Here is a 15703-nt window from a genome sequence, read left to right as displayed (position 1 = left end):
TCAGGGGGCTTCCCTGGTGGCACAGTGGTTGAGAGTCCGCCTGCCGATGCAGGGGACATGGGTTCGTGCCCCGGTCCGGGAAGATCCCACATGCCGCGAAGCGGCTGGGCCGGAGCCTGTGCTCCGCAACGGGAGAGGCCACAACAGTGAGAGGCCTGTGTACCGCAAAAAAAAAAAAAAAAAAGAAAAGCAGAGATCAGAAATATTTAGTGCAAATGGTTAGAAAAGCTGTGCATATTTTTAACTTGGAACTCAGAGAGAGGTGAAGAGGATTAATTCATATTGCCAAGGTTTACAGCAAGAACTCAGGGCCTCCTGACCCTGGGTCTTACAATTACTGCTCAAGACAAATGTCAATTTCTCCCTCCACAACACTGGCCTGCATTCTACGTTGAGCAGATGAAAATTACTACGTCAGAGGCTTGCTAGATGAATAGTTTAAGATTTGCCAAATTTTTAAAACAGATAAAATATTCCCACCCCAACTTTTATTTAATTCACAATTTTCTACTTACAAAGTCTTGACGTATGTCGTTGAAGTCTTTGCCATATTTTTCCAGTGCCTCTTCAAATAAACTAGCTTCAGAGGCCGACCATTCTTCCATTTCATCTCTGCATAAAACAGGTCCCCCAAGTGGTACTAAGACACTAATTGCACTGCTCAAATCATAGCTGTGCCTATACAACGTATCCATAGCATGAAACTAAAAAAACAAAGAAAATGGAGAGAAAAGATCAGCCAGAAATGCAAACTTGCTAGATTATTTAAGAACAGAAATATTAAAATGCATGATGCACTTAATTAGCAACAATATACTTAGTATTTACTTTTTTAATAACACAAGAAAAAAATTTTAAACAATGGATTTATGCAGTTATTTAAAACACCACGTATTGCTTTTAAGAACATGTTGATTTGTACCTTTTAAGGTTTTTCTTTTTTTTTAGAAGATGTTGGGGGTAGGAGTTTATTAATTAATTTATTTATTTTTGCTGTGTTGGGTCTTCGTTTCTGTGCGAGGGCTTTCTCTAGTTGTGGCAAGCGGGGGCCACTCTTCATCGTGGTGCACGGGCCTCTCACTATCACGGCCTCTCTTGTCGCGGAGCACAGGCTCCAGACGCGCAGGCTCAGTAGTTGTGGTTCACGGGCCTAGTTGCTCCGCGGCATGTGGGATCCTCCCAGACCAGGACTCGAACCCGTGTCCCCTGCATTAGCAGGCAGATTCTCAACCACTGTGCCACCAGGGAAGCCCTGTATTTTTTTTTAAATGCATTTGTTTGTTACAGCAACCTAACTATGAAGATCTAGGACCTCCAGGAATTAAAATGCGAACCCAGAAAGTTCCATCATCCTTTTGGTTAAAAGTGCCAGAGTCACTTCAGCTATTGTATAAGGTTGGCACAGCCTTCCTTGACAAGGGAAAAATATGTAGACAGAGGATGTATCAGAGTGAGAAAAAATATTCTCAGGTTGGAGCAAGAGAATGATATACTAAGAACAAGAGGAAAAACAATGAAACTGAGAATGGTGAAGACAAAATTACACATCCATGTTAAACAAAACAAAACAAACAAAATTATATATCCACGTAAAAACAGTAACTTGGTTGAAACTCTGTAAGACCAAGAATAGATGACCAGGCTTGCTTGGAACAGCTACCTGGGCCAGTGTGGATTTCATATATATTTCAAGGGTGAGTGATTTGAAAGGAGGAAAGATAGATTAGAATAATATAAGTGGCTTTTTTCAGAAGTATCTTGGGTCTAGCTTATTTTAAAAAGATCTATTCATAATATGCATGCGTATTTGTATGTGTAGCAGGAAAACTGATGAACAGGACAGTCAGTTGTGTCTGGATAAGCATATAGGTGTGGTACAGATTTGGTTGGTGATCAAATCCTTGCCAAGTGAGAACTAGTTCTGTTCAAACTTTCTAACATGTGAAAGCCAAGTTTTACACCTTTTACACAAAGTGTCTTCTGATAATTATTAAAAATTTCATAAATGAGGATAGAGTCACATCTATGTTTCTTAAAAATTTAGCTTATAAATGATCCCAAAATATCTGGTAGGGGACAGTGGACAGTTCCCCACTGGTACAAAAGCATAAAATAAGCTCCAATATCAACTAACATCTATTAAAGAGAAAAAAATTATTAGCTAAAATACACATTAAAAGTATGTATTTATACTGTGATACATAAAGATGCTGAATATGAATTTGTTGACAGAGCTAAAGGCAGTAACTAACTGCTTTAACAAGGGCTGACATCTCCCCTAAAATAAATCATTGGATTCCATAAAACAAAAGCAAGTAAGGATTTCATTATCAATTTCCTAGTTATAATCACAACTAAGACCATACTGACCATGTGCGGTCTTTTGCTATATGTGTCACAGTCATGGAATAATAACTTCAACTTTCAAGTGAATTTCTTCTCACCCTTCTGCAGCAGGGGTTACAAAAATGTTAGAATTGATCTTGATTCTTCCTTTATGCTCTGCAAACTTCAGAATCAACTAAATTCCACGTCTGTAGCTAACCTCTCACTTGACAGATTCAGCAGTTTTAACTGTATGTTACAGTTACACACTCTTAACACCATCCCTGAAACTAAAAAACTATTGTTTCTAGATAACTGATCTATAAAAATGAACAGATCGACAGCATTGAGGGGTCCCTTCAAATAATAATGTATTTCCATAAACAACTATTTTTAAAACTCCTAAATTTACACTGGATAACTAAAAAAACAAAAGTATTCAAAATCAATAATTATACAAATTAACTGCTGCTGAGATTCCTCAGGAGATACAAGTAATTTTTATATTGAACAGGTGCTCTGAAACCAAAAGTCACAGAATTAAATGAGCTTTTCTCAGCTGTTATTATACCAACCACTCAAAGCGTGAATGGATTTTCAGTCTTTTGTTCATGGTAGATGAATGCAAATGCCTTCCTTATAGGCACTTTTTAAAATGACGATGGGCTGTTATCTAATAAGGCTTTGGTACTTATTATCTAATAAGTACCAAAGTAATATCCTAGCCTCTATAAGTGACTGTAATCAAAATCCCAAGTGATCAGGTTGTTTTTAAAGGTTCTGTTCTTTACAGAGTGTGTTTGTGTTACTGAACACTGAAGTAAGCATTTGCTTTTGAAAACTAGCTCCTGCATTGTGTCACAGATCAAATGGAAAGAGTGAGTCGGACTAAGGCTGACCACAGCTATGAAACCTCCATAGCCTTCACATTTAGACCGTAGCCCAGGGGAGAGTGCAGTAATGATCAGTATGTGTAGAAAATAAACATCCCAGGAGACACAGGTACTGTGGAATGCCTAAGGAATAATCCTGTTAAAAATCAATGGCCAGGTTTACAAAGGAAACCAGAGGATCACATTATTTGCTAGCAGTCCATATTAACTCTGTCTTTCTGACATACATAGAAGCTTCTTCTGAACGAACTTTTGTACAGTCTAATCCAACCACAAAAAGCTAATAAGTAAAACACAAAATATAGTTTCTAAAACAAAAGAGACAACATCCAGTGAAGACTCACAGAAATAAGCTAAGAAAAGACGTAGGAGTTTGACAATGTAACCAACAACTTACAGTTTATCAGTTAAGATAAAAACTCAAAGAGCTAGACATATAAGAGAACATACTGGCTGATTCCATTTTTATGAATTTTGAGAAAAATAACAATTAATTTACGATGAGAGAAGTCAGAATAATGATTACCTCAGAAGAGGGGATCATTGACTGGGAAGAAGCATGAGGGAACCCTGTTCGTCATCTACATCTGGGTGGTGGTTATATGGATGTAGACATATGTAAAAATTTATAAGCTGTGCACCTAAGTGTACTTAATACACTTTATTATATGTATACCTCAATTTAAAATAAGATAAAGAACTTGAAACTGAAAATCCTCCCTCCAGATAAATACTTTGCAAAGATATCATCTTTTCAATAGAGATACAGATACACATAAATCCATTCAAATCTAAATTTTGAAAATCATAAGAACTCAGCACAAGCTGTTCTCTCTGCCAAATAGTGGTGAAGGTGTTGTCACATTTCATCTCATTCAAAACAGATGGAGATGACAAACAGAAGTATTTTAGGAGAAAGAGTGACAATGAAATCTTGGCAGTGGAATTCTTATCTTTTGTTCATTAAGCAGAATCACACTTTGGTAAACTGGACTATTGTTTGGCAAAAATTCACTCCCTCTCCTGGACCTCCAAGGGAGCATATTCTTCCACTCTGCTGAGGTTGGGCCTGGCCATGTGACTTGTGTGGCCAACTGGCTCTTAAGATGTGTGACATAACAGAGCCTTGACATGAGCCTGTGCATTTGGACTTGTGCTACTGACTTCTGTCAACAGAGGATGAGAGATACATGCATCAGATGTGGACCTAACCTGCAGCTTCTCACCCGAATCAGCACAGTACAGTTCAGCAGAATCCTAGACAATCTGTACAGGGGTGCATGAGAAATTAATGTTTGTTGTTTATAAGCCAATGAAATTCTGGGCATTGTAATAGATACTGCATTTTCCCTTTTGAGAATTAAGAGCTTATTCACCCAATGCTTAGAAGTGCTGTGAGCAAACAGCCTACAGCGCTGCTCCTCTTTGGAATGATCTCAAATTCAGAAAGGTTCATCACCCAAGGTCATGCCCTCTTCCTGGGGCAGCCAGCATCCAATGATGCAGGAGGGTAAAGGGTGAGGCTTTCATTCACACTGTATCAGGGCCTACCTTCTCCCTCTGTTCAATCCTGCCTCCTTCCCTTCTCTTCCACAGGTGTTGATCCCAAGAGTACTCCCTAATAAACTTCCAGCATGCAAATCTCATCTCAGAATGTGTTTCCCAGGAACCCAATCTGTAACACGTGACATTATTTTTGGCAATGGCTAACTGATTCCCATATATATTCAATACTATTGATTTGCTCAGTTAAGAGTTTTACAAAAATTTTACATGTATAACTCCAGCACAAATTATAGCATTCAGACCATCAAATCTATTTTAAAATTAATGAGCATATGGTTTTTTCCAAGTAGAAATAGAAACTCTCATGAGTAAATCTCAAACCACGAGCAAGGCAAAAATTTTTATATATGAGAAGTATGCCATCCAGTCAATTTTTGCTTCAATGCACAGTACTCAAAGCAAAATCCCTCACTCATAATCAGATTTGTTGACTTGGTTGTCATTCACTAAAATCAATCTATAAGACACCCAAGAGCTATGTTCTTATGTGTACTCATACCTTTTGATTATTATCACGAGAAAGCTCCAGGGGCAGCAGGCCATAGTAGCCCCATGGCCCTAATGTCACTTCCAAACCTACCCTGAGCGTAACTGTGGGTTCTTCCCCCCCAGCTCTGATTCCGGACACAAACCAGGCAAATATGAAATACAGCTATGTGGAGACACTGGAGAACAAGCAATGCAGGCAAGAAGGAGAGGCTAAGATAGTTCAGGAAGAGGAAGTATGAGAGATGCGCTTCCACACTGACCCGAGCTTTAACTTTGAGGTATTTTCTAAACTGCTACAAGAGAGAACAGACCAAACAGAAAGTTAGCTGTGACTAGGCTGAGGTGAAAGTGGGCAAGGCCTAGGCAGCACAGTCCTCAGGAGGATTATATTCCAGGCCCTAAAGGAAATCACGATATGTTAAAATAATTGGTATCATACATGCTCTCTGATCACAACCCCCAAAGCAATTAAGGTAGATTTATTAATTTAGACAGAACCACATTTCCTTGGAAATTAACTCTCAATCAAATGCAAAATTATAAAGTAAATTAGGAAATACTTAGAACCAAGTGGTAAAGAAAATACTACATATAAAAATATGAGATACAGAGGGACATTTATAATCTTACTAATAACAGAAAAGTAGATAAATGAAATTAATGGGCTAAAAATTGGTCTTGTAAAGCTGGTATAGTTAATATCAGGGTAAAGCCAAAGAAAAGTAGAAGGAAGAAAATAATAAAGAGCAAAAATAAACAGAAAACAGACATACAATAAAGAAGATCAACTAAACTAAAATTTCATTCTTTTAGACAGTAGAAGAGAAATTTCTGGCAAAACTATCAAGGAAAAAAATGGGAAATGACACATAAACAATAACAGGAATAAAAAGTTATTTATAACTACAGGCATCAAAAAATTTCCTAATTAAGAAATACTATCGGGGAATTCCCTGGTGGTCCAGTGGTCAGGACTCTGCGCTTTCACTGCTGGAGCCCAGGTTCAATCCCTGGTCAGGGAACTGAGATCCCACAAGCTGCACCATGTGGCCAAAAAAAAAAAAAACACCTATGAAAAATTGGAAAACCTAAGGAAAAATGGAAAATCTCCTGATGTAACTGACCAAAAGGAACTTTAATAGAATAAAAACTTACTCTAATTATTAATCAAATTATAACCACAACCCAAATGGAGGGACATGGTACAAAATAAATGGCCTGTGCTCTTCAAAATGCCACAAAAGAGAGAAAGAATGGTCACAAAAGAGAGAAAGAATGAAGAACCGTTCAGGATTGAAGGAAATTAAAGAGATATGACAAGTAAATGCAGTAAGTGATTCTCAAGTAGATCCTGGATGAGAAAAAAGAATTTTTTTCTCTTATTCTAAAGGATGTTACTGAGACAACTACGAATCTGACTAAAGCCAGATTTATAGTACTATATTGTTAGTGATATTAAATCGTTATAGTACTATTGTTATAGTACTATAACAATGTTCATTTCCTGAATCTGCAAATTGTATTGTGGTTCAGTGAGAAAATATCCTTGTTCTTTTAGGAAATACCTCCTCAAATAATACTTGGCAATAAAGGGACATCCATTTTGTAACTTACTCTCAAACTGTTCAGAAATAATAATAATATGTATACAGGGAAAGAATGATAAAGGAAACGTGGTAGATGTAAACATTTGGGGAATCTGGGTGAAGGGAATACAGGAAGTCTTAGTACTATTTTTGTATTATCTCAAAATACAAAAATAACAAGTTTTAAGAAATTATAACAATAAGCCTTCATTAACTCACACTTGTAAAATCCAAATCTCTTCACCCTAGACAAAGAAGTTAAAACAATTTTCATTGTATTTCTCCATAGTTCAATTCTATGGTGACTTTCTAATGTTTCTTATATTAGTTGTCAAATGCATGGGAGAAAAGTAAAGTAAAAGGCAACATACACCCAAAACAAAAAATAAAACAAAAACAAATTTAAGCTTAAATTTAAAAGAAAGAGATGGATAAACAGACCTTAACACAAGCAAACAATTCCCCCTAAGACAGTCTGCAGTGTCTCTAAGTCCATTTAATATCATTTTAAAATTCTTATCTGCAATACATCATCGGACAAAAAGGAAATGTGCCTAATGTAGAATATTATTGCCTTAATGATGTATTTAGAAGGAAGGAAAATTTCACGTTTCATACTTTTTACTGCAGTGGTAGTCCATTAGTTCAAATTCTAATTTTACAGTCTTGGAAACATGGATAGTACTCATAAGTTTTAGCAAACTGTGGTTTTTGTTTGTTTGTTTTGCAGTATGCGGGTCTTTCACTGCTGTGGGCTCTCCTGTTGCGGAGCACAGGCTCCGAATGTGCAGGCTCAGCGGCCATGGCTCACGGGCCCAGCTGCTCCGCCGCATGTGGGATCTTCCCGGATCGGGGCACAAACCCGTGCTCCCTGCATCAGCAGGTGGACTCTCAACCACTGCGCCACCAGGGAAGCCCAGCAAACTGAGTTTTAAAAATTATGTGAATTCTCATTTAATCAATTTTACATTCATTTTGAAGACTAGATTTTTTTTATGTAAGTTGATGCCTAAAATGTTAATCAAAAGATTCATATATTCTGCTGAGTACAATTTATATAAACGATGTAATGACTATGATTTCCAAACTGTTCTAAATTCCTCAAAGCCCTAAATGAAGTGTGTGATTTGAATAGGAATCACAAAGAGATTGTGAAGTGCATGGTCAACAGCTGGCATTTTTACAAAGAGTATCTGAAGAATAAAACTATTGTTGGTTAAATCAACTTTCTCTTATCAGAAGAATAAGTTAATTATCTTTTCTAAGGTCTTCTTGATGGGAAAATTTTTATTGTAAAAAGTATAGCTTGTTTTAAGCAGAAGATTTTAAACTGTACAGTGATTTCCTTGTAACAATTATATTAATATGTATGGTTAATTATAGCCTAATGACCATATTCAAACTTGATAACCTACTACAATGAGAATAAATATGGCATGAAAAAACCACTTTCAGACAATCGATAATGCTATAAAATCAGAAGAAAGTAAATGAGACTCAACAAAGACGGGGGAGAGGGGAATGCATCATTGTCATCAGCTCAACAATAACAACTAATATTTACTGAGCTCTTACACTGTGCCAGATACTGTTCCAAATGATCTACAAGTATTACCTTGTTTAATCCTCAAGTTGATATCAAAAGGTAAGTCAGAGACAGCCTTTCCCTGAGGCTGAAGGGGGACACTGAGGCACCACCTACTTTCTCTCCTAGTGAGGACAGGGCCTCAAGAGCCAGAAGAGCCCAGTGTTTGTAAACATTGCCTTCAATGAAGGTGCATAAACTGCTGAACGTAATTTCTTCTAGAATTTTGATGGAAGCTCAAAAAGACTTGTGACGTAGCAATAAATCAGTTGTCTGCCACCCAACCTGGACAGCCAATGGCACAGGGAGCTCTACGCTGCTCCAGAGAACGCAGGGGCCCAGGCCCAAGGCATGCTCTGGGGAGCCAATGCAGTTCCACCAAGTTCTATATGCTTGGATACATGGATCAGCAACTTATAGGGGTATGTCTGCATACCCTATTCTTGTCAGTCCATAACCTCAGGGCAAATAGATTTTATTTCCACTGCAGATGAGGAAACTCAGACACAGGGAGGTTAAGTAACTTGCATAAGGCTATATGGATCAAAAGCTATAGCTCTAAGGGGAAAAACAGAATCATAAAAGTAAATCCATTGGTACACCAAGGTCCATAGCAGCATTATTCACAATAGCCAAAAGGTAGAAGCAACCCAAGTTTCTACTGACAGACGAATGGATAAACAAAATGTAATATACACATACAAGGGATTATTATTCAGCCTTAAAAAGAAAGGAAATGCCGACATACGCTACAACATGGACAGCCTTTGAAGATGTTGTGCTGAGTGAAATAAGCAAGCCACAAAGGGGCAAATATTTTATGGTTCCACTTCTATGAGGTACCTAGAGTAGTCAAATTCAGAGAGATGTAAAGTAGAATGGTGACTGCCAAGGCCTGGGGACTGTTTTAAGGATCTGGTTTTTTAAGGATCTTAGGTTTTTGCCCTAAGTGCAACTGAAAGCCACTAAGAGGATGTAAGATAGGGGACAGCAAAATCAGAATTGCATTTTTAAAAGACCAGATATAATATGGAATTAGAGACGTTCCAGCATGCAATTTCCTCCCTACTAAATCAACATAGCCTGACCTTTCTTAGAACCAGAATTTAGCATGAGGAAACCTAAGTTTCTAGTCTTATAAGTTACTTAACCATTATCTCTAATATAGTCTATCCCAGAAGATTTCTAAGGCCCCCAAAAACTCAAAAAGCTTTTATCTAGAATCGTACCCTCCAACCTGCTTTAGTCCTCAGAGTCCAGACAAAAGAGAAATCCAGTATCTCTGCAATTACCTATTCTCTGAGAGAGAGGCTTTGTTCCAGCAATAGCTCCCTAACAGTGCACACGGCACTTGGCCCTTCCAGCCATGAACAGGAAGTAACAGGCTAGAAAGTCCAAGAACTACTCTTAAGTAACTACTTCAGGGTTTACTCTGTTCTAAGTAATTTTGTATCCATAATGCAGGGGGACAGGGGAGTGAATGTAAGGATTACTGAACACTAATTTCTTTTTCTTTGCAAATTGCACTAAGTATACTTCCCATTTTACTGAAACAAAGGTGAAATCTATGAAGCCTCTGTGGCTTTAATGTTTTAACAATTATAAATCTCATTATATGTCTTAGACTAGCCGTGTTTGAAATTCACAGCCCAGCTACCTGAAAATGAGGAAGTTATATCCAACAATCCTGCAGGCAGCTTAATTACCTGCTCCCAAAATATTAGTGGTGATTTGATAAGTAGCATATATTGTCTTGGATAAACAGATATGTCAGATAGGAATGCTGAAAGCCGACTGCAGTCCTCACAGGACAAGACACAGGGAAAATCACCTGTACAAGCTACCCAGGACCCAGCAGTTCCACAGCCCTGCCCTCTCCATGGTCTCCAGATCCATGGTCTGGTCACCTGATAGAGAAAGGTACTAACCTGACCTGTGCAGGCATGTGAACACTGAGAGAAAAATAAGACCCCAATTCTTCAAATTCAACTAAACAATGAATCCATTTTCATTTAATGGCACAAAACAACTTAGCAGCCTTTCATATGTTCTTCTTGGAAAACAATCTGCAAAACTCATCAACATATTACTAATTTTTAACCACTCCCATTCAGTTTTACAGAAATGCCTCAATATCTTATATTTTAACATCAAAGTAGAAGGCATGATATCACCAGGCAAACAGGATTAAAGGTGTAGGTCATAGCATCTGAAATAACAAGAGACAATGACTTCTTCCTGCTTTTGACTTCTAAAAGATGTCAATTTTATGCAACTGAAAATAATATAATCTCAACACAATAACATACAGAAAGAGTCCAAATGAAGTTGAACCTAGAATAGTTAGAGCAGGAAACCAAGACCCATAAATGGTGACTCCCCTGGTGGCACAGTGGATAAGATTCCACACTCCCAATGCAGGGGGCCTGGATTCAATTCCTGGTAAGGGAACTAGATCCCACATGCATGCTGCAACTAAGAGTTCACATACCACAACTGAGGAGCCCATCTGCCACAACTAAGAGCTGGTGCAAACAAATAAATAATATTTTTAAAAAGACACATAAATTTTGCAGACAAAAGAAGAAATCTTGTGGACTTCCCCGGCAGGCCAGTGGTTAAAAATCCACACTTCCACTGCAGGAGGTGTGGGTTCAATCCCTGGTCAGGGAACTAAGATCCTGCGTGCCGTGCGGCGTGGCCAAAATAAAATAAAATAAAATGAATTTTTAAAAAAGAATAACGGGATTAGGAACCAAGACAGCAGAGTAGAAGGACGAGCTCTCACTCCCTCTTGAGAGAACACTAGAATCACAACTAGCTGCTGGATAATCATGGACAGGAAGACACTGGAACGCACCAAAAACGATACCCCACATCCAAAGACAAAGGAGAAGCCACAGTAAGATTGTACGAGGGGTGCAATCACAGTAAAATCAAATCCCATAACTGCTGGGTGGGTGACTCACAGAATGGAGAACACTTATACCACATAAGTCCACCCACTGGAGTGAAGGTTCTGAGCCCCACGTCAGGCTTCCCAACCGAGGGGTCCAGCAACGGGAGGAGGAATTCCTAGAGAATCAGACTTTGAAGCCTAATGGGATTCAACTGCAGGACTTCGATGGGACTGGGGGAAACAGAGACTCCACTCTTGGAGGGCACACACAAAGTAGTTTGTGTATCGGGAGCCAGGTGAAGGAGCAGTGGCCCCACAGGAGACTGAACCAGACTTACCTGCTAGTGTTGGAGGGTCACCTGCAGAGGCAGGGGGTGGCTGTGGCTCACCGTGGGGACAAGGACACTGGCAGCAGAAGTTCTGGGAAGTACTCCTTAGTGTGAGCCCTCCCAGAGTCCGCCATTAGCCCCATAAAAGAGCCCAGGTAGGCTCCAGTGTTGGGTCGCCTCAGGCCAAACAAGCAACAGGGAGGGAACGCAGCCCCACCCATCAGCAGACAAGTGGATTAAAGTATTACTGAGCTCTGCCCACCAAAGCAACAGTCAGCTCTACCCACCACCAGTCCCTCCCATCAGGAAACTTGCACAAGCCTCTTAGATAGCCTCATCCACCAGAGGGCAGAGAGCAGAAGCAAGAACTACAACCCTGCAGCCTTTGGAACAAAAACCACATTCACAGAAAGACAGACAAGATGAAAAGGCAGAGGGCTATGTACCAGATGAAGGAACAAGATAAAACCTCAGGAGAACAACTAAATGAAGTGGAGATATGCAACCTTCCAGAAAAAGAATTCAGAATAATGATAGTCAAGATGATCCAGGACCTCGGAAAAAGAATGGAGGCAAAGATCGAGAAGATGCAAGAAATGCTTAACAAAGACCTAGAAGAATTAAAGAACAAACAAACAGAGATGAATACAATAACTGAAATGAAAACTACACTAGAAAGAATCAATAGCAGAATAACTGAGGCAGAAGAACGGATAAGTGACCTGGAGGACAGAATGGTGGAATTCATTGCTGTGGAACGGGTTAAAGAAAAAAGAATGAAAAGAAATGAAGACAGCCTAAGAGACCTCTGGGACAACATTAAACGCAACAACATTCGCATTATAGGGGTCCCAGAAGGAGAAGAGAGAAAGAGGACCAGAGAAAATATTTAAAGAGATTATAGTTGAAAACTTCCCTAACATGGGAAAGGAAATAGCCACCCAAGTCCAGGAAGTGCAGAGAGTCCCATACAGGATAAACCCAAGGAGAAACACGCCGAGACACATAGTAATCAAACTGTAAAAAATTAAAGACAAGAAAAATTATTGAAAGCAGCAAGGGAAAAATGACAAATAACATACAAGGGAACTCCCATAAGGTTAACAACTGATTTCTCAGCAGAAACTCTACAAGCCAGAAGGGAGTGGCATGATATACTTAAAGTGATGAAAGGGAAGAACCTACAACCAGGATTACTCTACCCGGCAAGGATCTCATTCAGATTCGATGAAGAAATCAAAAGCTTTACAGACAAGCAAAAGCTAAGAGAATTCAGCACCACCAAACCAGCTCTACAACAAATGCAAAAGGAACTTCTCTAAGTGGGAAACACAAGAGAAGAAAAGGACCTACAAAAACAAACCCGAAACAATTAAGAAAATGGTCATAGGAACATACATATCAAGAATTACCTTAAACATGAATGGATTAAATGCTCCGACCAAAAGACACAGGCTTGCTAAATGGATACAAAAACAAGACCCATCTATATGCTGCCTACAAGAGACCCACTTCAGACCTAGGGACACATACAGACTGAAAGTGAGGGCATGGAAAAAGATATTCCATGCAAATGGAAATCAAAAGAAAGCGGAGTAGCAATACTCATATCAGGTAAAATAGACTTTAAAATAAAGAATGTTACAAGAGACAAGGAAGGACACTACATAATGATCAATGGATCAATCCAAGAAGAAGATATAACATTTATAACTATACATGCACCCAACATAGGAGCACCTCAATAAATAAGGCAACTGCTAACAGCTATAAAAGAGGAAATCGACAGTAACACAATAATAGTTGGGGACTTTAACACCTCATTCACACCAATGGACAGATCATCCAAAATAAAAATAAGTAAGGACACAGAAGCTTTAAATGACACAATAGACCAGACAGATTTAATTGATATTTATAGGACATTCCATCCAAAAACAGCAGATTACACTTTCTTCTCAAGTGCACACAGAACATCCTCCAGGATAGATCACATCTTGGGTCACAAATCAAGTCACAGTAAATTTACGAAAACTGAAATCATATCAAGCATCTTTTCTGACCACAACACTATGAGATTAGAAATGAATTACACGGAAAAAAACGTAAAAAACACAAACACGTGAGGGCTAAACAATACGTTACTAAATAACCAAGAGATCACTGAGGAAATCAAAAACTACCTGGAGACAAATGAAAATGAAAACATGATGATCCAAAACCTATGGGATGCAGCAAAAGCAGTTCTAAGAGGGAAGTTTATAGCTATAGAAGCCTACTTCAAGAAACAAGAAAAATCTCAAATAAACAATCTAACCTTACACCTAAAGGAACTAGAGAAAGAAGAACAAACAAAACCCAAGGTTAGCAGAAGGAAAGAAATCATAAAGAGCAGAGCAGAAATAAATGAAATAGAAACAAAGAAAACAATAGCAAAGATCAATAAAACTAAAAGCTGGTTCTTTGAGAAGATAAACAAAATTGATAAACCATTAGCCAGACTCATCAAGAAAAAGAGGGAGAGGACTCAAATCAATAAAATTAGGAATGAAAAAGGAGAAGTTACAACAGACACCACAGAAATACAAAGCATCCTAAGAGACTACTGCAAGCAACTATATGCCAATAAAACGGACAACCTGGAAGAAATGGACAAATTCCTAGAAAGGTATAACCTTCCAAGACTTAACCAGGAAGAAATACAAAATAAGATCAGACCAATCACAAGTAATGAAATTGAAACTGTGATTAAAAATCTTCCAACAGGGCTTCCCTGGTGGTGCAGTGGTTGAGAGTCTGCCTGCCAATGCAGGGGACACGGGTTCGTGCCCCGGTCCGGGAAGATCCCACATGCTGCAGAGCGGCTGGGCCTGTGAGCTGTGGCTGCTGAGCCTGCGTGTCCAGAGCCTGTGCTCCGCAATGGGAGAGGCCACAACAGTGAGAAGCCCGCGTACTGCAAAAAAAAAACCAAACAAAAAAACAAACAAAAAAATCTTCCAACAAACAAAGGTCCAGGACCAGATGGCTTCACAGGTGAATTCTATCAAACATTTAGAGAAGAACTAACACCCATCCTTCTCAAACACTTGCAAAAAATTGTGGAGGAAGGAACACTCCCAAACTCATTCTATGAGGCCACCATCATCCTGATACCAAAACCACACAAAGATACTACAAAAAAAGAAAATTACAGACCAATATCACTGATGAACATAGATGCAAAAATCCTCAACAAAATACTAGCAAACAGAATCCAACAGCACATTAAAAGGATCATACACCATGATCAAGTGGGATTTATCCCAGGGACGCAAGGATTCTTCAATATACACAAATCAATCAATGCGATAAACCATAATAACAAACTGGAGAATAAAAACCATATGATCATCTCAATAGATGCAGATAAAGCTTATGACAAAATTTAACACCCATTTATGATAAAAACTCTCCAGAAAGTGGGCACAGAGGGAACTCACCTCAACATAATAAAGGCCATATACAACAAACCCACAGCAAGCATCATTCTCAATGGTGAAAAACTGAAACCATTTCCTCTAAAGTCAGGAACAAGACAAGGATGTCCACTCTCACCACTATCATTCAACATAGTTTTGGGAGTCCTAGCCACGGCAATCAGAGAAGAAAAAGAAATAAAAGGAATACAAGTTGGAAAAGAAGAAGTAAAACTGTCACTGTTTGCAGATGACATGACACTATACATAGAGAATCCTAAAGATGCCACCAGAAAACTACTAAAGCTAATCAATGAGTTTGGTAAAGTTGCAGGATACAAAATTAATGCACAGAAATCTCTTGCATTCCTATACACTAATGATGAAAAATCTGAAAGAGAAATTAAGGAAACACTCCCATTTACCACTGCAACAAAAAAAATAAAATACCTAGGAATAAACCTACCTAGGGAGACAAAAGACCTGTAATGCAGAAAACTATAAGACGCTGATGAAAGAAAGTAAAGATGATACCAATAGATGGAGAGATATACCACATTCCTGGATTGGAAGAAT

The 15703-nt window shown here is 38.6% G+C and overlaps 1 protein-coding gene across 1 annotated transcript in view; it reads right to left on the bottom strand.

Annotated features, from left to right (window-relative positions):
* MTA3 (metastasis associated 1 family member 3) overlaps positions 1 to 15703 on the bottom strand; it is a 152567-nt gene that overhangs the window by 50306 nt on the left and 86558 nt on the right. Inside the window, exon 9 of the mRNA XM_082672083.1 lies at positions 516 to 704. Coding sequence (XP_082528209.1) covers positions 516 to 704 — 189 coding nt within the window. The remainder of the gene's footprint in view (positions 1 to 515; positions 705 to 15703) is intronic.

This window comes from Grampus griseus (genome assembly GCF_964374135.1).
Source record: "Grampus griseus genome assembly, chromosome: 15".
NCBI classification, from domain to species: domain Eukaryota; kingdom Metazoa; phylum Chordata; class Mammalia; order Artiodactyla; family Delphinidae; genus Grampus; species Grampus griseus.
The sequence above is the reverse complement of the archived record's forward strand: the minus strand, read 5'-3'. Positions and strand labels throughout refer to the sequence as shown.